The sequence below is a fragment of the Chelon labrosus genome, assembly GCF_963514085.1.
Source record: "Chelon labrosus genome assembly, chromosome: 22".
Classification (NCBI taxonomy): domain Eukaryota; kingdom Metazoa; phylum Chordata; class Actinopteri; order Mugiliformes; family Mugilidae; genus Chelon; species Chelon labrosus.
Window position 1 is genome coordinate 750,756 of NC_140355.1, and position 24,283 is coordinate 775,038.

General features: G+C 39.9%; 1 protein-coding gene across 1 annotated transcript in view; it reads left to right on the plus strand.

Moving 5' to 3' along the window:
- The window catches only part of mbd2 (methyl-CpG binding domain protein 2), a 29,434-nt gene extending 6,352 nt beyond the window's left edge, over nucleotides 1-23,082 (plus strand). Inside the window, exons 2-7 of the mRNA XM_084572172.1 lie at nucleotides 8,026-8,185; nucleotides 10,977-11,117; nucleotides 11,850-11,940; nucleotides 12,020-12,197; nucleotides 16,385-16,512; nucleotides 20,857-23,082. Of these exons, the coding sequence (XP_084428298.1) occupies nucleotides 8,026-8,185; nucleotides 10,977-11,117; nucleotides 11,850-11,940; nucleotides 12,020-12,197; nucleotides 16,385-16,502 (688 nt within the window). The 3' untranslated portion in view covers nucleotides 16,503-16,512; nucleotides 20,857-23,082. The remainder of the gene's footprint in view (nucleotides 1-8,025; nucleotides 8,186-10,976; nucleotides 11,118-11,849; nucleotides 11,941-12,019; nucleotides 12,198-16,384; nucleotides 16,513-20,856) is intronic.
- Nucleotides 23,083-24,283: the final 1,201 nt, after the last annotated feature.

Consider the following 24,283-nt stretch of genomic DNA (forward strand, 5'->3'; position numbering starts at 1 on the left):
GCAGAATCACTTCTGTTTTTTTCTTTATGCGTAACACATTACATTTTTTATAACAAAACATGCACATTCAGCACTAAGCTGTAACAAGTCAGCATATTTTTCTTGTGACAGAATTAATCCCATTTCAGTTCAGCTTCACACAAATGAAAGCTGAAGCTTTGTCTGTTACATTTTTCCTACTTTTGAATCTTCACTCTTGCTGTGGCAGATCTTACAGGAAGTCACTCCTAGTGCAGGTCTGTGATGAGGCGGCTACTCTGATCTGTCAGCTGTTTTCGGAGTCTGCAATCACTTCCTGTTGATTGGTGAAAAAGCCACGGCTCTATCTTTGTAACAGCTCGCAAAGAGTCACATCCTGAAGCTTTGACATACGGTTTACTGTTAGTATGGTCTGTAATGTGACTCATCATTTCCAGTAAGGAAACCAGTCAGCAGGTCAAGTTACTAGAAGAGCAGCAACACCTCTCTGGGGCCTCTACTGGCTCCATCTTTAAAGACTTACCAGGAACCATGTTCACACCCACAAAATATAGTTCCAGGACTGCTACAACATACAGTTGAATTTGTGTCTGCTCTGGTACCTGTTAGTATGAATGCATAATTGGTAATTACACAATTAATAATTTGATTAATAAAAATGTACATAAACCTGAACATAATGCATTTTATACAAAAACATATTTACACAAAAGTACTATATCGTGTTACCATAATTTTGCTCGGTGTTTGTGTCGTTAAAGTGAACTACAAGATGGTGTAGCTCACTCGTGGTGGATCATGTGTTTTGTTTAATGACAGCAGTCAATATAACAACTGAATACTTATTTGAACTTTTGAACGTTTCTTCTCAGTTCGTTCGACATTTTTTTGGCCGTTTTTTTTTTCAGAGGGTTGATGCTACATATTCTCTGTCCGCTGGTGTGAGAATGCTCACCTGTGTGTGCGTGTTTGTGTCTGCGCGATACAGAGTGCAGAGGAGAATTGTGAACGCGCGCCCATGTAGAGACAGATATAAAATGCCCTAGTGTAAATAAGATAAATAACATAAGGCTATTTGTTTTGTTTGATAAAATTAGTATTAGAAGTCGTCGTGTTTTCTGAAATGTCGTTGTGTTTTGACCTTCAGGGCCACCGTAAGGGAGAGATGCTTTCCGGAGCAATAGGAAAACACAGCATAATGTTGTTTGAGAGGTATAATCTTTATGAGGCCATGGTGGAGCAAATTAGATTCATTTTGAAACCCTGGTTTCTCGCAGTGACCTTCTCCAGACTGTCTGAGCTGTGGGTGTAATGCGAGTTACAGTTCAAATCTTCTTTTAATCAACACCAACACGGCAGGACAGTACACACAGTCATATTTTCTTATTACCCGCACACAGGGAGAGAGTCACACCCCTAATTGCCCTACCTTAAACAAATAAGGTAGGAACTAAAATTACTAATTACTAATATTACCACCAAAGAAAAATGTCACACACCCTAATATTTCTTTGGACCGCCTTTAGTTTTGGTTACAGCATGCATTCGCTGTGGCATTGTTTCAATAAGCTTCTGCAATGTCACAAGATATATTTTCATCCAGTGTTGCATTAATTCTGATGGGAGAGTCTGACCACTGTGCAAAGCCTTCTCTAGCACATAGATTCTCAATGTTGTTAAGGTCTGGACTCTGTGGTGGCTAATCCATGTGTGAAAATGATGTCTCATGCTGCCTGAACCACTCTTTCACAATCTGAGCCTGATGAATTCTAGCATTGTCATCTTGGAATATGCCCGTGCCATCAGGGAAGAAAAAACCATTGATGGAATAACCTGGTCATTCAGTATATTCAGGTAGTCAGCTGACCTTATTCTTTGGGAACATAGTGTTGCTGAACCTGTTGTGTGTGTCGGATTGATTTCACCAAACGATCGCCGATCACGATCAATCAGGATTTTTTCCGAATACAGTTCTTCCTTGAACACAATGGTTCCCCACTATCCTTCCAGTTTTTAATAATGCGTTGGACAGTTCTTAACCCAATTTTAGTTTTTGTAATCTCCTTAGATGTTTTCTCTGCTTGATGCATGCCAATGATTTGACCCTTCTCAAACAGACTAACATCTTTTCCATGACCGTGGGATGTGTCTTTCAACATGGTTGTTTAAGAAATGAGAAACTGCTCATTGCATCACTTGGAGTTAAATAACTTGTTTCCAGCTGAAAGATAATCACCCATGCAGTAATTATCCAATAGGAGGCTCGTACCTATTTGCTTAGTTAAATCCAGGTGGAGACTTTTTTTTTGGCCAGGCAGTGTATAAACATTATAAGAGAAACACAGCACACAGCTTCCTCGGCAAGAAGAAACACAACATATGAGGAGCTGTTAAAGTCCGATAATCACAGTCCATCACGTAACAAAAGAAGAATCTTCCAGGGGCTCCTAAGGAGATAGAGAAGGGCCAATGGGAACTGTGGGAGAAGAGGGGGGAAGGTTAGGAGGATGAGGAGAAGGTGGAGCACTGCAATGAGGAGCAGACCTGACAGGAGAAGGTAAAGACTGCCTTCTGTCTCTGACAGGCACATGTGGAGGAGTGGGAGGTCGAAAAAGCAAGGCCCCCGACAAAGCAGTGAGGCAGAGGGCTGGTGCAATTTAGGGGACCCCTGCAGCCAAGAATGGGGTTACTTGTGTGCACCTTCCAGTGGGATTGTTATCCACTGGACTTTTCTTCAGATTCAAAAGTGACTTATGATCTGAGTACAGTCCAATGAATGCTCTCACCTCTGTGGCTGTCTTGGGTGTAGGCCATCCACAAACCTTTTCAAGGTTCTAGCAAAGCAAAATCAGCTGAATACCTCTCCAAGGCTCTGAAGGTGATCTGCCAAAGATCGGCTAAATACAAGGACATCATCCAAATAAATCAAGCAATATTTCCAGTGGAGGCCATGGAGCACCAGTTGCATCAATCTTTGAATCATGGGTGGAGCATTGGTTAAGCCCATAGGCATAACTTTGAACTGGTACAGGCCACTGCCAGTGTTGAATGCTGTTTTCTCTCTGTCTTGTGGCTCTGCAGGACGTGGCAGAGGCTATGAGTCTTCCATAGTGGCTGCATTCAACTTCCTGTAATCAATACAGAATCTGTAGCTGCCATCTTTTTTTCCTGACAAGAATAGCAGGTGAAGACCAGGGGCTACATCTTTCCTCGATGATGTCGAATGAAAGGGGTGGCACTCAGAAATGTCTAAACATGTAATCTGGGATGATGTGATCTTTATAGATTTGTTATCTGATATTTCATAAAATCGGGTGGCACAGTGACGAGATGGTTAGCACTGATGCCTCACAGCAAAAGGTCCCGGGTTTGAATCCATGGGCCGACTGGGTCCTTTCTGTGTGGAGTTTGCATGTTCTCCCTATGTCTGCGTGGGTTCTCTCCGGGTACTCCGGCTTCCTCCCACCATCTAAAGACATGCTCATTAGGTTAATTGGTGATTCTAAATTGGCCGTAGGTGTGCATGTGAGTGTGAATGGTTGTCTGTCTCTCTGTGTTAGCCCTGCGATGGACTGGAGACCTGTCCAGGGTGTACACCGCCTCTCGCCCGATGTCAGCTGGGATAGGCTCCAGCAGACCCCGGGACCCTTAACAGGAATAAGCGGGTACATAGAAGATGAATGAGTGAATGTCTAATGAAAGGAGCTGCTGATGCTAATCTCTCTGCCCTGATGTTGGGGAAGTTTCTGTTTGCTCGATGTTTGATGGTGGATCACCTGTCTTGGTGCTGTGTCTGACTATGTTTGTGCGTCCATAATCTTTATTATGAATGCATGCTAAAAACACCACTGTAAGACAGCAGTAAAGCCTCAAGCCGTTGTTGTTATTCAGCAGTAAGTGATGACCGATTAAGCACTGATGGTGCTGTTGTTGTTGGTTTCACTGGTTTTTGCAGTATTCCTAATTAAATAATTAATTATGAAATAAACTTAATCCTGCAAAGTCCTAAAATAATATTGCACAACTAAATACATGACATAAATCATTAGGATTAAAATGTATCCTTGAAGTAATCTAAAACTAATGTGTGCAATAACTAAGGTTACAAATTGTTTATTCAGTTTGGCTGTGTGTTGATTTTTGTATTTTTGTAAGCTTATGAACTTGGAAGTGGCATGTTTGCATTTCAAGCCATATGTGCGGCTGTGGCTCAGTAGGTAGAGCGGGCTGTCCACGAACCAGAGGGTTAGCGGTTCGATCCCCGGAATGTGCCACATGTCGAAGTGTCCTTGAGCAAGACACTGAACCCCCAGTTGCTCCCAGTGCGTGGCACTGGTGTGTGCTTGTGTGAGCGAATGGGTAGATGTGTCTCTGACTGTAAAGCGCTTTGAGTACCAATAGGTAGAAAAGCGCTATATAAAAGCAAGGCCATTTACCATTTTACCATGTGACTGGTTGATATTTTCAATGATGGCAAGCACTACAAACGTATAGGTAGAGCTATCTTGTGCATTAACTGGAAGACGTCTGTAATGATCAACCTGGCAGCGAATTTTATTGGACATAATAATTTACTGTTATACGTAAAAATTGCTTACTCAATGATGGACATAAATCAAAAAAAATAAAAAATACATTAAGCTGACATTGACATGCATCGGCCAGACGCCAGAGGAACATACTCTGAAAACAAGAAATGAAAAAGTATTATGATAAAGTGTCCCAAACTGGACACACATCTGTATTATAAGTAACAACTAAAAGTTAGCAGGACATTGCTGTACACGGCACCTGAGTGTTGATCAGTGTCTCCACTTGCTTAACGACATATGAACTATAAAGACAGGGAGAGGAAGTACCCGTCAGTGCCAAGACAAAGCATTAACCAGTTGTTTTAACACAGATTTTAACACCGGTGAGCCAAATGTTTGAGAATGAAAATTGCTAGCTAGCAAGTCACCATTTTGAAGTGACCTCACTGACAGTGAAGCATCTGTGACGAAGATGATATGGAAAGGCTCATCGAGCCCATTATGAATTCAGTTGGTTACGCTTTCGAAGCAATGGGGTGTGGGAACCGAGCGGTACCGCTAGGAGTGGAAGAAGTGGTGGAGCCAGTGGTTTGGGGAAAAGAAACTGAACTGAACTGGCTGAAATGCATATTATTCGTGATACTGCAGCTATCATTTGTTTAGAATTTTGATTTGTTGTTGTTATAAACCCATGGGCCAATGTGGAACAATCGAAAATGTTTACTGTCATCTGATTGTGATTCAATTCTAATTTGTGTCTGTCATTTGGCTGCTGTATTTTCTAGCCAAGCTACCATCCAATGACTATATTGCAATGATAATATTTAGGCGAAGTGTGCTTGCCTGCTGGGTTGAGAATTAGGCAGCAGGTGTTTACGCTGCTGTTTGGAGAGACATCCATGTGTGGAAATTTATTGGAGTCAATGATGTACGTACCAAAAAGTTGTTTTGCTGTGGCAGATTTAGTTGAAAACGGACTTTTTGAACTTCTGTTTCTTAGCTAATGCGCTACCTATTAATTCCCTGCCTGTCTGCTGGCATGTTTTAGCGCCATGTCCCTGTGGCAGACTGCTGCCTTTGTTCCGCTCTTGCCAGTACAAGGACAAGTTATAGGCGGTGAAATTGAAATTAGACGGAGTGACTTCACGCTTTAGACTTAGACTTTATTCATCCACAAGGGAAATTGCTTGGTCACAGTAGCTTAGTTGTACATAAAAAACACTCTTAAGAACCTCAGATAAAAGAAGATTAAATAAAATAGAAATAAAAATAAGTAAAATAAAATCTAGTAAAATAAAATAAAAATAGTATAAGCAAAAATGTACAAATTAGCACATTAGCATATGGACAAATGTACAAGAAATAGAGACGGAAGAATATATATTATATATACAGGGTAAGGTGTAAGGTGCAGTAGTGTCCATTAACATGAATAACATGGAGTTATCTGTTACAGAAAGGTGAGTTGTTGTAGAGCTGGACAGAGAATGGTATGAATGACATCCTATAGCGTTCAGTGTGGGAGTGGAGCTGGATCAGTCTGTTGGAGAATGAGCTCCGCTGCCCCTCTATAGTCTGGTGTAGTGGAGGTGACGGATTGTCCATGATGGAGAGCAGTTTGTCCAGTGCCCTCCTGTCCCTCACTGAGACAAACGTCTCCAACTCACTGCCAATCACATGACCAGCCTCTCGGATCAATTTGTCGATCCTACTTATGTCCTTTTTGCTGGTGCTGCTCCCCCAACAAACCACAGCAAAATACAGGGCACTTGCAACAACAGACTGGTAGCAAATCTCCAGCAACTTGCTGCATACATTAAAAGACCTAAGCTTCCTCAGGAAGTAGAGTCTACTCAGTCCCTTCTTGTACACAGCATCACTGTTGTCCCTCCAGTCCAGTCTGCTGTTCATGTGGACTCCCAGGTACTTATATTGGTCCACTACTTCCACCTCCAGACCCTGGATGGTGATGGGCTCTGCTGGTGTCCTCTTCCTCCTGAAGTCAGTGACCAGCTCCTTGGTCTTGTCCACATTCAGGAGTAGGTGGTTTGTCTGGGTCCACTCCACAAAGTCTGCGATCAGTGTCCTGTACTCCACCTCCTGTCCATCTCTAATACACCCAACCACTGCAGAGTCATCAGAGAACTTCTGCAGGTGGCAGGACCCAGAGCTGTACTGGAAATCAGAGGTGTAGAGAGTGAACAGAAATGGAGACAGGACAGTCCCCTGTGGTGCCCCCACATTACTGACAACAGTATCAGACAGGGAGCCCCCCAGCCGCACAAACTGGGGCCTGTCAGACAAGTAGTCAGTAATCCAGGAGACAATGGAGGAGCTGACACCATCCTGAGCAGCTTCTCACTCATCAGAAAGGGCTGAATGGTGTTAAAAGCACTGGAGAAATCAAAGAACATCCTCACAGTCTGTTGTGAACAACTACCTTGCCCTACTCAAATGATACCTCCTCAGTGTATTCGTTCTCCAAAAATACTCACTGCACACACATTGGCATCGGTGCCGTCGGAGGGCTCTTTCTCTTCAGTGCCGGTAGCCAGCGCATCAGTGCTGTTCTCCGTTTCTAAGGCAGTTTATAAAAACAGTGTGTAGTTATAGGTGTGTAGTTTATTGATGACTGCTTCAAAGCTTTTTACTTTTCAGCTTTCTGTTCTTGGTATACATTTCATGGTAATCTGTATTTGGTCTAGTGATGTCTTCTCTTTATGATGAGTTTGGATAATAACTTCACTTCACTCTTCACTTGGAAAGGGTCCTGCAATCATCCATAAATTTTGACTTCTGTCAATTTTTAGCCCTTTTTCAGTTGCTGAGTATACCACTGCGTTTCTTTTTCTCAGGTAAAGGAATATCCCAGAGATGTCCATGAAACCACATTGTAGTCAAGTGTAGGTAGTTGTCAGGGACTCCTGTTCTGCCCCTACCACAGAGCCCGCCCTCTGTATCACTTTGTCCAGCTGCGAGGTGCACTGGTAACAAGCTTCCGGCAGATGTTAAATGACCTTAGCCTCCTGAGGAAATAGAGCCGACCAGTCCAGTTTCTGATCCAGCTGTAGACCCAGGTACTGGGTATGATAATTTGATGATGACATTTTGTTCATAGATGTAATATGCTATAAAGTAGTTTAGTGACTTACACAAACCATTTTGTTTGGCTAATCACTGCGCAAAATGGATAAACATACTGTCTTCTTTGCATTAACATATTGCATTAACATATATAAACATCAACACTCAACCTTTACAGTGTCACTGAGCTTGTTTAAATGTAAGATCAAACTCAATTTATTAAATCAGGTAGGTAGGAACAGATTTGACTTCCTATATATGTTTCACAAATAAGATTATCTAACTCACCTCTCATTGCTTTATCCAAGAACAAAAACATAAATGTGAATGCGTTATATGTAAATAATTTTGTCAAGATATCCACAGTTAAGATAATATCAGTCTCATTCTGTCTGTTACCCTTTCTTCCTTCCTTTATTTTCCCCTCCAGTCCTACAGGGAAGAAGTTCAGGAGTAAGCCTCAGTTGTCCCGTTACCTTGGAAACACGGTGGATCTGGCATGTTTTGACTTCCGCACTGGGAAGATGATGCCTGGGAAACTCCAGAAGAACAAACAGAGATTCAGGCATGACCCACTCAGCTTGGCCAAGGTAATAGTCATGGACCTGCATCTGCTGGGAAGGGGCTGTGGCTGTGGTGTTGAACTAATTGTTGGTATACGTTTTTTGCTGATATTAGCCTTTTGAAGAAATACTGATATCTGTGCTGTCTGTTTTGGCGAGCTTTGCTGTAAATTTCTCCCTACCATGCGGCTGAGGAAAATTTCTAACCCATAGTCTCTGTTTGTGTTTAAATTAACAGAATAGCAGTTTTTGTTGTAAATCCTTAGTTGCCTTCGTTTTAAAACCCTTATATTTTCCTCTGCTTTTGTTTTAGTTGATAAACCATATCATGAGCAGGTGCATTGGGGGTTAAGTCCTCCCTTTCAAAATTTTGTCCATTGGGCTGCTCAACTTCCTTCCGATTTGCAGGCAAATCTGAACTTCGGAAGGTAGTGATCTCATTTATCATGATTGTCTTCCACATGAGAAGCTGTAATACATTTTAATGTATGATTCACTTGCTCTCTCATGTTAGTCTGTGGGTGAGATGCACGGATGGGAGTCACTGTCCATTGCTGACAGAGTTCAGCAGAGTTCAGCACTGGACAGTATTTGAAGAAACAAACTGATGACCTTTATTAAATAAGATGTAATCAGGTACACCCCATCTGGAAAACACTTCCTTCTTTCGAATTCGAGCTACTGTTTGTACTGTGCTGTAACATTCCAGCTTCAACCCAGCAAGTAAAGTAATCCACCACCACTTAGAGGTGTTAATTTCTTTCTGGACTTCTTGGTAGGGGGCCCTACCATAAGGTTAATGCCTATCATTTCATTAGGGGCAATGGTGATGGTTTGTTGAAAGTTTTTGTTTTTGATTATCTACTGTTAACTATGAAGTTTTTTGCATTTGTCCACTTTCCATGCCAGTGTGCTCATAAAGTCTTTTATGAGTCTTTTAAATTTTGTATCTCATATCGTACATAGTCTGAATCCAAAGCCAACTGAAGAATATAGTATATAGTGTTCAGTAGCATTAGTGCAAGAAAAACATTGGGTGGATAATGAGCATAAAAAACTTAAACTAATGAATTATTCAAGTTTTTTGTGCTTCATGTGTTCATTGGTCAATGCATCATTATGTGACCTGCTTATGATACCTCTAACATACAATTATTATACCAATTAACTCACATGTAATAGAACTACTATTGTCAGTGACACTTTTATGCACCTGTGCTCCTGTCCTACCCTGTAACAGGAATTTTATGAGCACTCTGTATACCCACAAAATGTTTCTGTAATGAATATTTTTAGTGCTAGCTCTATCCATCCCTTAATATTCATAATCATCATGTAACATGCATCAACTCTTTTCTCCTCCTGTCCTCTCATTTGTTCTCTCACTTCTTCTTGCTCTCTCTCTTCGGCTGACCACAAGCAGATGAGCTGGGTTCTGCTCAAGGTTTCTTCCTGTTAAAAGGGAGTTTTTCAATTGCCACCATCTCCTTAGTGCTTGCTCTGGGGGTTCCAGGTTTTGCATTCTTCAGACATTTTGTATTGTTATTAATCTTGTATATGGTTAAACCTGAAACCTCACCAACCTCAAGTCCTGCTATGTAATACATGCCTCAGGTATTACTCATTTTGTGGTGACCTAAATCTGTTTACATAGTCACATTATGAGAATGTGTCTTATGTACAAGGACAAACGGCCAGTTCTCATAATGTAAATAATTTAATTTTAAGGTGAAGACATGTTAGGTTCAGCTTTAGGCTAGGCTAGATAACCCTAAACCACAGGTGTCAAACTGATCCGTGAAAGGACCACTGTGGCTGCAGGTTTTCATTCCAACCATGCAGCAACACACCTGACTTGGCTTAATCAATCAACTGAACTGCCTTCACCATAGACATATATAGATAGACGCGACATTGAGCGCTGCCATCTACTAGAGCGGCGTGCCTACAGGGCGGCCATCTTGGAACAGGGCCACTCGCTCCTACAGTGCATTACATCTATGGAGGAATGGGGTTTCTACACAATAAAAGTGATCATAAATCGCTCAGTTGAAGTCCGGCATCTTTTCTTTACAATCCTCTGTCAGAAGCTAGTCTGCTGATAACATTAAGTAAGAATTGTATTTGGGTAGTAAAACCATATTTTTATCATAGCTACATGTGTGACGTTTTTAACAGTTCAATACGTTTTGAAATCGGTCCAAAATTCAGCAAATAGTTCTACTTTGAGATTGAGGAGTACCTCTTTCCTTCGTATGTTCATGCACCGCTGCCTCTGCGAGCCCTGTACCAAGATGGCGGCGCTTTAGGCACGTCCCTCCACAGTCAATGTCGCGTCTATCTATATATGTCTATGGCCTTCACACAGTCATTTCAGGTGTCCTCTTGCTTGATTGGAACAAAAACTTGCCAGCCACACCCACTGCATGGGTGCTGCATGGTTGGAATGAAAACCTGCAGCCACAGTGGCCCTTTCACGGATCAGTTTGACACCCCTGCCCTAAACCTTAACCTAGCCGCTAGTCAGTGTAATGTCTCCTGACATCTGTGTTGGAAGTACGAAGCTGAAATGACACACATAAAGATTCCTTATTTTTCTCTCCAACAAATAGGATGGTCATCCAGACCAAGGAGAAAGTAAGGAGAGACAAAAGGAGCATGGTAAAGAGCAAGGAAAGGAAGGAAAGCAAACACAAGTAAAGGAAAGGAAGAATGAAAAGACAGAAAGAATGTTAAAAGGGTGGGAAGGAACAAAGGAAGGGGCCAAGAAAGAAGGATGCAAAGCATGTTATGACAATTCTGCCTGTGTCTCATCCAGGGAGGTAAACCGGACCTGAACACAGCTCTGCCAATCCGACAGACAGCTTCCATCTTTAAGCAGCCTGTTACTAAGGTTACAAGTCACCCTAGTAACAAGGTGAAGACAGACTTGCAGAGAGCAACCGAGCAACCCAGGCAGGTCAGAAGTTACACAAACACACCCACACGCACCCACACACACGCACACACACACAGGTGTTGCCATTCTACACACGATCATACCAGAAATGGTTGCGTGTTGGAGACAGGGTTGTCGTGGCTACTGAAGCCACTAGAGGGTGCTGAGGTGTCTTGGGACAAGTAGCATGACACCAGTGCTGTGCTCTACTTATCACGTAATATATTAGTATAAAGATATTTTTATCTGTATCTTTACACTTCTTAGAATTTTTAAGAAGAAAAAGTGTGACATAAGGCGGGAAGTGAAGAAACAAAATAGTTTTATATTCAGAAAATATAAATCTCAAAATAAAATAGATATTTTAGGGATGCAATATTTGAATATCCTTAATCGATAGTGAGCCACAATAAGACTAAATAATTGATGGTATCTGTTTTATAACTATTATTCCTGGAAACATTAACCTGGAAATAAAAACTCACAAGTGAATTTTCTTTATTGTTGGGATATCTTTGGGGGTCAATTTCAGTCAGACTAAATCAGCACCAAAGGTCATGAGATGATAAAATGATGATAAATTTTGATTCCCATTGGGAACCGGTTTATTACTTCTTGTAGCTCCTTCACAATAAATTCATTCCAGTGGTATGTTATTGGGAAGCTCTTAATGTGAAGGAGCAGCAGAACATTTTTTGGAAACAGGCTGAAAGCCTGAATGATCACGCTGTGTGTTTGTCTGTCTGTCTGCAGCTGTTTTGGGAGAAGAGATTGAAAGGTCTGCGGTCATCAGATGTCACGGAACAAGTCCTGCGCACCATGCGTCTGCCCAAAGGAGTGCAGAGTAGGTCTCCAACATACGCCTGAACATATACGGTGCTACAGTCTTGAAATCTGGTATCACCCTCACTCTTTCTCTGCAGGCATTGGTCCAGACTCCAGTGATGACACTCTCTTGTCAGCCATTGCCAGCGCTCTGCACATGAGCTCTGTTCCAATCATGGGACAGACATCTGGTGCTGCTGAGAAGAACCCAGCAATCTGGCTAAACACATCCCAGCCACTCTGTAAGGCCTTCACCATCACTGATGAACATATTTGGTGAGACATACTGCACGTCTTGTAGCTTCTTACATTCTTTTATGGTTGCTTGTTTCAGTGTCATTACCCTGTCCATCATTTCATTGTGTTTACCATTTCATCTCAGTTTTTAGCTGGTTCTGCTTGCACTGAGGGGAGCTGAGCAGGCTCTGCCCTGCTCCTTGTCATACAGTGCTGCTTAAAAGTATTTTCACCCCTCAGAATATTCTTCATAAAAAAAAAAAACATCAGTGGATTTTCACACAAGTCCTGAAAGTATATAAAGAACCCAGTCAAACAAATGAAACAGAACAATTATGCTTTAGTATCTGTTTCATTTTTAAATGAGGCAATATTTCATGTCTGTGAGGTGCAACAGTAAGAGCACCTCTATGATTACAAGTTAATAATTAGAGTCCATCTGTTGAGAAGTGTTTCCAATCATTGCAATAAGACTCAGGTGTCGTTTAATAAAATCAAGGATTTGTCACAGTCTGATCTTCACAACACATGTTTGTGAAAGTGTATGATGGCACAGACAAAGGAGCTTGCTGAGGACCTCAGAAAAAGAGTTGTGGTTGATCATCAGGCTGGAAAAGGTTACAAAACCTGTGATAATTTCACAGTCAGACTTTTTCAGACTTTTGTGAACAAATGGAGGAGGCTTAAGAAGAATGATACCCTCCACAGTAGTGGTTGACCAACAATGATCACTCCAAAAACAAAACACATCCTAAACACATATCCTTCCGTTGAAGAAAGAAAAAAAAACAATGATAGTCGCTGAAATAACTTGAAACTGACAAAAGTAATTTACTTAAAATTGACTAATTGCAGTGACTTAAAGAAAACTAAACGAACTTAAATAAGCCACTGAGGTAGCGTGTGGGTGAACTTGTTTGAACCTGTGTCCTGGGATAAGCAATAAACAATGTCCAGTGCGTTCTATATATTCGGATTCTTGAAATTCATTTATTTTCAGTCTCAGAAGATTCTGTCACCACGTTGAAAATATTACAGCACTGTCCCAAATCCATATACTTCACACACCAGCCATTCTGACGAGCTCCCGGTTAACACGGTCATAAAACTGTTTGTTGCCCCACAAACACACACCTCATTTCCCCCACCTGCAGCTTAGCAATATGCACTTCCACACTGGTGCCCCCCCTTGGTAAAACCCCGGAACTGCATGTAAATACATGAACACAGTGATTTAAATTAAAGATAACTGCAAAATATATAATGGTTCCAACACTAATGAAAATCATGCAGTTCAATTCTCAGTCCTTTTAGCTGCTGTCCTCTGCATGGCTATGGGGTGCTTTCTCTGGATATAAATAAAAATAAATAAATGCAAACAGAGTGAAAAAAAGAATCATAATCAGTTGATTAGGTACTTTGATGATTAGGTATTTTAATGGTTGAGAAATACAATAATGTTATATAATTAGCCCAGTGCTGATGAACATAATATCTTCATAAGCCATACCATATTATGGTAAGAACCAACCTAGTGGTGCCATTACATTTATGGACTAAATGGTAGGCTGCTGGCATGTACAAACACCCAGCAATATTTAAATGATTTTAAAAAAAATTCGCTAAGCACATCAAATTAGTATATTAAAACAGAACAGAATTTAAAATAGGCCTTGTTTGTGAGTGTAGGATAAGGAATACAGTTACTCTTATTTTGTATTTTAAATACGTAACGCCATTACATGTAATCCGTTAGTTCCCAATCCTGCATATATGTGAGGTGCAGATCATTTGTTTGATTGAGTTCTCCTTGTCTTCTTTCAGGACTTCTGCTGATGTTTTGAGTCATTTTTATGCAGAAATGTAGATTATTTTGAGGGGGTGCAAATACTTTGAAGCAGCACTGTATATCACGTTTGCTCTATTCATGCAGAGTGTCTGTCTCTGCCTTTATTTCACATGAAACTATAGTCTCTGCCTGTAGTTTCATGCATCACAACCCGATGCATGAAACCACACTGTGGGCCGTAAAACAAAGTGTAGTTTCTGGTTGTGAATGGTGTAATATTTTTCTGGACTTGTTTTGTTATCTCTTTGCTTGTTATTATTGCTATGTTATTGCAGGATGTGTGCTTCAGTCTTTCAAGATGGCTGTAATTAAACCTTTACTGCAAAAATCTACTTTAGACCCAGATGTTTTAGCCAACCAATGACCGATATATAACCTTCTTTTCATTTCTAAAATTCTAGCTCAGATTTTAAGTAAATTAAGTACAACAACAACATTAAAGTTACTAACAATTTGTTCATGACTTCAGATAATGGACTGATCTCAGTGCTGCATTTGACTCTATTGATCATATATAATATATATAATATATAATATTTTATGACAGAGACTTGGAAGTGTGATCAAGATTAAAAGAACTGCACTTGACTGGTTTGAATCCCGCACAGATTCCAGTTTGTCCGTATCAACAATGATTTTTCTACTTATAGAAGAGTTATTCGTGGAGTTCCACAAGGTTCTTTTCACATTATACATGTGGAAGCAATACATAAATTTTCACTGACAACAGAGATGAGCTGTCCACATCCATAACAGCAGAATCACTGGAATACATAGAGCCTTCACTCCCTTCTCATCCTCATTGATGTGATCATCATCACATTTAATTTCCATTCTTTCATTCACTCCTTCTCCTTTCCTTTCTTCTATCCTCCTTTCCATCCACTATTTAATCCTTCTCTACTTCATCTGCTCTATCCTTCCAATGATGTATCCTTGTCTTAATCCTGTTTTTTAATTTCCACCCGCCTCCTTTCTTTCACCCCTCCCCCTCCTTCCTGCCAACCTCCCTACCTCTACTCCTTCTTTTGTATACCTCCCCTCCATGAATTTCCCATTTTCTCCCTCTTGTCTCTCCTCTCCTCAGCTGAATGTGCTTGTCATTCTAAATTGCTCTTTTCTCCTGCCTCTTCTGTTTTCTTCACTTCTTCCTCCATCACATTTGAGTCACATATTTTTCTTTAATTACATTTGTCTCTGCCGTGTTTTGCTCCTATGTTATTTTAAAGATATAATGATGTAAATTTGACTGCTTGGTAATAGATTGTCGAGGGGTCCAATTCTGTCAACTGTGTTTTTTTGATTTTGTAAACAAATCACAACGTTTGAAAATGTATTCATATGTAACAGTGATAGATGATAATAGCTGAGAGGAGACAGGACAAAATCCACTTGCTGGAAGGAAAACGTAATGTTATGTTCAAACTGTTCAAAATGTCAAAATATACAGAGTATTTAGTTTTTAAAATTATATATTTATTATTTTATATTGTCAAAGTTCAGTGTGACCTTGCACCTGTCCTCTTCAGAATTCATAACCCAATAATTTACAAATTATGACAAAAGTTCACACATATCTAATACAATAAAATGATGATGCAAACAGTTATGTAGACTGCAGCCTGGCCATAATTCTAGTTCAGAAATGTTGTTGTTCTTAGTGCTTCTAGAAGGTGTGTCAGGAACTATTCTTCTTCAAATAAAAAAATAAACAACTTGGCAATACACCAACATTTATATGTCTGTGAAGGTTCTCAGTCATCCAGGTCATGGTATATCCAACAAAGTTTCAAAAAAGGCAACTGAACTTGTAGAGTTTTTTGAGAAGACGTTTCACCACCCATCCGAGTAGCTTCTTCAGTTCTAGGGGACTGGTGGGAAGTTTGAGGTTTAAATAGGAACTCCTCCTGAAAACTTGCAGATTATAGTGATATGGTTGTTAAACAGTTAAATAAATCCAAGTAAACTACATGTACAATTTACATACATGCACATAGTACATGTACATAAATAGTAGTATACATGTGCTTGAATGTTTTTTGTTTTATTAATGTCTACTTTCTGGATTGTTATGAAATTTTCCTGACCTGATTCCTAGCATCAGGTGTAAATTAGACTTTTTTCAGAGTTTGAGGACCTCAGTCTTGTACTGTTACACACAAATGACACACTTTGTATTATTTATGATGTATGTTCAGCAATGTTACAGGGGAATTCAGTGCTTCAGGTGCAGACTTTGTCTGCTGGGTTTGATAAATTTGCATTAACAGAAAAGGTAATTAATTCAGCTTTATAGTGTGTGTGTGTGTGACAAACAGACATGAATTGCAATGATAAATCCTAAGATAATAACACTTGTGTATGCATGATGGTGCAGGGAGCAGGAAATAAAAGTGCACAAAGCCAGGAGGAGTTTGGAGGAGGCACTGATGGCTGACAGTTTGGCACGCGCTGCAGAAAACACCCGAGAGCTGCTTGAAGGGAAGACCACCTGAAGAAATATAGGTGAGCTGTAAACTATTACACTGAATAAATATGCTTTTTCAAATGTGAAGATGAGTTGCAGATAGGACTGGAGAGAGAATAGTATGTATGACGATTAACCCTTTTTGGGGCGAGGAACCGTAACTTCAACACACATATTAAATTGCATCCTTGTGCCACATAGTGAGGTTTAGAAGCATGTGGTTTTCACCCAGCCAAGAATGAGAATGTTTCCTTGATCTCAGCAGAACCAGCCAGTCAATGTGTGAGTGTGGTGTGACCTTTTGTGAATGCAAATGGAATTCTCAACATTTGACTGAAACGGAAAGCCATGCAGCAGACTAGTAGTGTGTTTGTGCGTGTATGTGACTGACTGGCTGTGGGGTTGTCTGTGATAATGGTTGAGGTGATAGGTCAGTTAATGCGTTGTACTACATTTAGTTTAATTATTGGTTATGTTTCCCTCCATGGTGCCTGAAAACAAAACTAGATTAAATAGCAGTTACTTGTTACTTAATACTTACTTATCTTATCCATCCATTATCTCTCTCTGCTTATAAAGGTTTTAAGGTTCCAGTGACAACAGAACGCACAACAGACATGAGACTTATATCACTGTGAAAAGCTTTTGCTGTAGAGTTTTGTTTTGTTTTGATTTTCATAAAAAAGTAATAGTCTTAACAGAGGAATGCAGCTATGGTTTAACGTGAGCGTGACTCCAATTTTATACTATTATTTTAGATTCCAGAATAACATTTAAAATCCTTGTCCTTACAAACAATGCCCTTAAAGATTCAGCTCCATCTTATCTTAAAGGCTTAAAACTATTTGATAAATTTATACTTAGGTATGGTTTGGGTGACCTCGAACCAGGTTTGCTGTTATAGGCCTTGGCTGCTGGGAGACTTCCCATGATGCACTGGACAATCTATCTTCTCCTCTCTCTCACTAATAGCACACTCATATGCTACTACTGTATGGCATGCTCTCTATCTATTACACCATCTAAATAAAACTGGCTCATCCTCTTGTGAGCAGGAAAGTGAAATTTTCAAGGAACTCTCTTCTGGGTCCATATCATTAATCCAAAGAGTGAAGAGATACTTGTGATGTTTCCTCCATCTCCATTCACAGGGTGAACATTTTGACTTTCACTATTAGTAGCTAAAGCATTAGCCTTTCCTTTGTTCTGTCCAACACTTGCATTATATTTGTATTCTAAATGTTACTATAGTGAAATACTGTATCTGATGTTAATAGTGAGTGCAGCTGTGCGCACATATGTGTCTGAGGTCTGACGCTTCCTCTGAAAGCCGACAAATAACGTTTTCGTAAATCGAAAAACCTTTGTTTTCTGTGGAGGGAAAATTCTCAATTAATGCAGATTTATGCCACTGAGAGGCAAAGAGTGATTACTAATGGGTTTTTATGGCTGCCGCAGAGAGAGGGGGGCAGTGGCCAACCTCTGTGTGTGTGTGTGTGTGTGTGTGTGTGTTTGTTTGTGTATGTGTCTGCTGGGCTGTTTTCAAGCTGTGAAACAACTATTTTAAATCTTCACTAAATTGTCAGACTATATGGTTTGTTTCATACTGATGTAAATGTTTGCTGCTTACTGCTGATTTATCTACATTTGTTTTCTGACTTTGGTTTCCTCTATTGTGTTTCTTTTTGGTGACGCTTTGTTATGCTCATACAAGGATACATTTGACCATCCTGTCCAGCACCTCCTTCACTTTAGGGAGCAGGGGAACCAAGATGTGTCAAACTGTGGTGATAGAATATAGTACTGCTCCACCACTCAGTTTTATTTTCACCAGAGTTGTTTTCAAAAGACCAACTGAGTTGCTGTGTGCACTTGATCACGTTCTCCACTCTCTGAATGAGACCCATGGCTGCTGAGACCTCTGTTCCAAACAGGTTATTGACTGAAGGGCCTTCAACGACATGCATGTTGAATCAATTTTCATTCCAATACAACATGTGAATATTCCAGCCTAAGTTTTGTTTTCAATAGTTCATAGGTTTGTTTGGAAATAATGCTGGTGTCCTACTGTCTGTTTTGAACCCCACATCACTAACCTGCAACAGAGCTTAAGAAAAATGTCTCTGGTTGCATTTGCTCTGTAAACATGTCACTGCCTTGTAGGGAGCGACACATAACAGCATAGTGGCCTCTCTTCTTGCACATGCAGCACTGCACATTAGGAAGCACAGATATCATTCTTGGCATGCTGTTTACCACACCTTAATCATTTTCCTTGAGCGTGTTTTCCATGCCCACATGATGCTTTTGTTTAGATGATCCACCGCTTGTATGGTCGTCTCTCTCTTCTTGCCTGAGTAGGCTTGTCTGTGTGTGCATGCCACCTCACAGTGCTGAAGCTCCACTCTATTGAAAGGTCTGCCCTTTGATCTGTTCCGACTGTCTGGCTTGTGTACACACCGTCTTTCAAGTTAAATCCGACATTTTTCGCTAAAGTTACATTTTTTCAGCCAGTACATGTAAACTGTGCATGTATTCTTCCACACTTTAACCATGGTTTTGTATCCACTGGTGAAAAGTAGCCCTCTCGTGAATAACATTGACTTTGGGTACAAAGTATTTATCCAGTTTGTCGAGCATGACCTAACACACATTATCATCTATGGTTGCATAGACAAAGGTTCTTCTTCACTTACAAGTAAATACAGCAGAGTACACACCTGCATTTCTCCATTATTATTGTCTATCTTGGTAGCAGTTCTGTACCTGTGGAACCTCCACTTCCATTTGGGCCAGAACTCTGGATGGCTGAAGGATGCCAAAAGAATGAAACTATTGATGCTGTGAGCTTTGTCATCACGAGGAGCATATAAATGTGTGCTGAGGATTTGGCGCTGTAGTAGGAAGGGAAGCTTTATCAAATGGTCCAATCACAACTCCTATTAAATGTCTTTTTTCAGAAAAGCATCAACTATCTCAGGTCCCTTCAAATCAGATGCAAATGCTGCAAATATTGAAACCATCTTAAAAGCAGTAATAAACTAGCAGTTAGCTATCCTCAGCTCAGGGATGTTGACTAGGGTCAATGGCTTTATTTTCTCTTTTCTTTTCCCATGAGGCAGGTTTGTCACGGACATACTGACTTTGGACAGTCATCTCCATAGTTCCCACAAGCATGAGTGCATGTACAATTATAAAACTTGACAGATTAGGTGAGAGCTTGCCGACCCATGAAATGTCAGTTGTCTTTTTTACTGGAATATTCTTTTCTTTGTTCCCCTGTTCATTTATTTGCATCACCTGGTTTCTTGTGCCTTGGCTTTTGGTCCTCTTTTTGGATTTATTGCTATCTTTGAATCAACCCTTTTATTGAACCCATGCTTTGTATTTACCTGCTTACATTGTCTTTGGTCCAACCACCCTTTTGTGAAACTAAATGTGACAGATGGATTCAACATGGCAAAATGATGAAGTTCTGAAGAGAGACAGTTGAGAATTCAAGCTTGAAAGAAGTTCAAATTAAATACTTGAAGAAGATACTGGGGGGATTCAACTCGTCAAAATTAGAGTTTCCAGACAGAAGTGATGAAAATGGTCACTGACATAATGTTACAAGTGTCTATTTTAGGAAATTACATTTTTGTATCCACTTTTCTAAAAATGTAGGAAGATGATACATTTTGTCACTAAAAACCATGATCTCATTTTAAATCGGGCAATTCCACAGTCAGTTTTGTGTGAATGACCCCATGTTACTGAATCCCCCTTTGATGTGCAGGACATGTGTACATGTCATACATATTTTGTAATTGAAAACAGTATGTTTAACTGCATAATTATGGACAAGGTCTTGCTAATCACATATTTGCTAAGAATTGCAAGGCCACAAAGGACTGAAACATCTTTTATTGTGACAGAATTGATGCTATTTTTACAGCTGTTAAGTAGTAGAGGCCAAACAAACACAATGGAAAAACAGCGATTAGACAACTAAATGACAAGTTTCGGAAACATTCAATGTCTTACAGACAGTAAAACATTACAGAATGTTACTGTGTATTTGTTATTTTGTTTACAAGGACCACACCATAATTGATGCAAATAAGTTTATTGGTAGACAGGCTGTAAGAGAAATGGATGCAGGAATGAGATGATAGGATAGGATGAGAACGGTTTTAGGGGATGCGATGAAAAGGGTCCGAGGGGACTGGATGAAAAATGGTCAGAGGCAATGGAATAACAAGGGTCAAAGGGAATGGGATGATATTAACATCAGTTTTTTAAATAAATAAAATAAATTAAAAAACTAATCCCAGAACTTTTAACCAAAAATATCAACTTCAGTGTTATCAGCAGCAACTTTTTGTCTTTTCTCTTTCTAGAGTTCCTGTGTTCACCTCGAAATTATCACCATCTTCATAATAATCCAGACATCAAAACAAATTGGGCAGCTCCCTGACTGAAACATCACCTGCTCTGACTTGTTGCCTCAGGGGCCATCGCTTCAACCTTCCTGTTACAGAAACCTTTTTCGCTGTGACATCACACTGAACATCTGTCTGGAGACAGAAGCAACAATGAGAACAGCAACAACAGCAATAATGGAATCAGCAATAACAAAACCACCAACTACAATACGACAACACAGAACTGCTGCAAGAACAGGAGCATTACAAGCCACAGCAGCAATAATTTAAGTATCTACCAGCACAAAACAACCAAAGCCTTTAACATGCTCTGTGATTTAGTATCTGTACTAACTTATTTGTTGTGTAATTTTTTTGTCAAAGCATTTATCTTTTCTCAGGTTTCAAATTTAGATATATGTTTCATTCTTTGTTAATATATACTGAAGAACATATCCTTAATTATATCCAAAGTGAGGTTGCAAACTGCTGGGCGGCTTTTGTTGACAGTCTTAACCTTTTCTCTCTTTGATGATTTTGCTTATTTGCGGTGTCAGATGTTTTCAGTTTTACATAAGCCTTTAGGGGTTTTAATTAAATAATGATATTTTACATTAATATATAAAAGAACAGTTTCTTACAAATTTTATACCCTCAAAGTACACAGGTGTACATTTCTTGGACTGGAGTAAATAAATTATTATATTTAGTCTTTGTGCATTTTGTGTTTGATGTTTAAATAGCAAATAAAGCAAGAGTTGAACAGTTTGGGAAACATTCAGTCTTGCTTTATTTCTGGTAGTGGTGTCAAGAGATAATATGTAAATTTTAGAAATCCGGACAGCTGTTCACCCACTTTCATTCACTATACCACACACAGGTTTTAGGTTTTCAGGTTTCAGGTAATAAAAACACAATTTACATGTGGATTGTTAAAAAGGAGTGAGCCAGTAAGAAGGAGTGAGCCAGGGATTTCCAGTGAATCTCAAAAATGAGACTGACCAAAAAAGTTTTTTTTTTTTTACTGAGCTTTTTAACTGATTTGAGTAAAAACATGACTTGTGTAACAAAATAAGTAGAGAAATCTTAGACTTTTATTAAACTGAGGATTAAACTCCATCCAACCATCCATTATCTATATATCATTTTTGACTATATACCTCTACTACAACGCCAGGCCTGTAGTAATTTAATGACTATTTAGAATTACAAATTAATAGCCTAGAATATTTTATATATATCCAAATATTACAAACATTACTGGACTGATGAATGAACTGCTACAACTATGGACTATATACCTGTACATTTGTGCTCCTAAGATCACACATCAAGAGATCCTGTGAACAAAAGGGATGTTGGGACCATTTGACTTATAATAACTTAAAACATAGCCATGTAGTATATAATTCTTCATAAATTGCAGCACTAAACGCATACAAAGAAAAAATAAAATGGAAAATTAATAATAAGAAAATTCAAAACGAAGAGAACAATTGGTAATCAAACAAAATGAACTATGTTAACTGTAGCATAATACTGAAACAAAACAATGTAACATGGAAGTATGGAAGCACATTGCTGCCACGCCAGAAACAGAAAATCATGTCAGAATCACTTTATAACAGGATATATTGGTGGATAAGTTGGTCTTCGGACTTCTATGATCAAAAACTCACTAAAGAAACAATGTTAAGACACAGGCAACGATTGTGTCCTCTCATGGTTAAGTGTACAATGAGCTACAAACGAGTTTTCATTAATTACAATAAAAGCTGCAAGACGCAAACAGGAAATCATGGATGGACTTAATGGAAGCCAGGATTTCAAAACAAAACAGCAACAAAAAAAAACAGACCCAACTACCAAACAGGGGACAACTGGAGGGACAGTGTGTATGTCAGATTTTCAAAATAAAAGCCCAAAACTACTTAGGAGGTAACCGCTATGCCTGGAAATATACTAGTCTTTCAAAATTAAAGATAATACACACATCCATTATTTCAGTTCATATTCAAAATAAAAGCCTATAACAGCAACTTCCTCCACTATTTATAATTTTGTGTACACAAAGAAAGCAAATATGTAATGTGCTATGTACTCAAAATGTTTAAATGTTAGCATAAATGTTATTAAATGACCCTAAGTTGTCAACACTGAAGCCTTTGGAAACAAGACGGAAATAAATGTATGAGTTATCAAACCCAGATATGTACTTTCTCACAAGTTATAATTGGTCAGCACCAATGATATGCCACTGGCAGACATGAATGTTACACACAGTGTAACACACATGGTGCTATGCCAGCCCACCCACCTGTAATATAACAAATATGCCCTAGAGACTAGGAGGCCTGGGATGAATGCAAAAACCCTCTTGAGGCTGGGCTGGAGGGTGGGCTCAAGGATGGCCAGCGGAGCAGAAGCAAAGATCCTCTGGAGGTTTGCCAGCAGGCCGGCAACGAAAGCTTCTGGGTCTTGACAGGAAGCCAGTGGTAAAGGCAAAGACCATCTGGAGGCTCCTCAGCAAGGATCCTCCAGGGGTGGTGAAGGGAATATATCGGTCCAGCTGGAGAGGCATCAGCCAATCCTGGGGCTGGATGGGGCCATTGCAGAGCTATGAGCTAGTTCATGTAAACTTTGGATGTATTCTTCCAGGCTTTCACCATATTTCTGTATCACAGTAGCAGTAACACTCTTAAGAAAGATTATTTTATTTAATCTTTCTTTTACCCGTGGTTCTTAAGAGTGTTACTGCTACTGTGACCAAGCAATTTCCCTTGTGGATGAATAAAGTTGATCTAAGTCTAAGTCTGCTAAGGTCTAGGATACCTGTTTTCAGGGGTACCAGTCCTAACCTGGAGTGAGTGAAAGAGGAGAAGTGACGGAAGAAAGGAACTGGTTTTCCTACGGGAGATAATTGGGGTTAGCTCACCTGACTGCACCTGCTAACGGGTTTGGAGGGCCCTCCACCGAGTCCCGACAGCGCAGTCCGGCTCTCACGAGCGACGAGCCCCCTCGTTGGTTTCCGTTCAGTTTTATTTTCGTCCTTCATTTCCTTACTTCATTATTTCCTTCCTTCATTCATTCCTGCTCCGTCCTTTCACTCTTCCCTCTACCTTCTTTCCTTTTTTTGCTTTTTAACCCTTCATTCTTCAGCTGGGATAGGCTCCAGCAGACCCCGCAACCCTTCACAGGAACAAGCGGTTACAGAAGATGAATGAATGAATATATATACAAAGGACGAACTGCTAAGTGAATGTCTCAGGCAACTGAAATCCGATAAGAGTGCAGAGGAAGAGGAGCAGATCACCTGGAGGGACAAGCCCCTACACGGCATGTACCACCGCCAAATTGAAGAAGTGGCTGATATCGAGAAGACCTACCAATGGCTGGAAAAGGC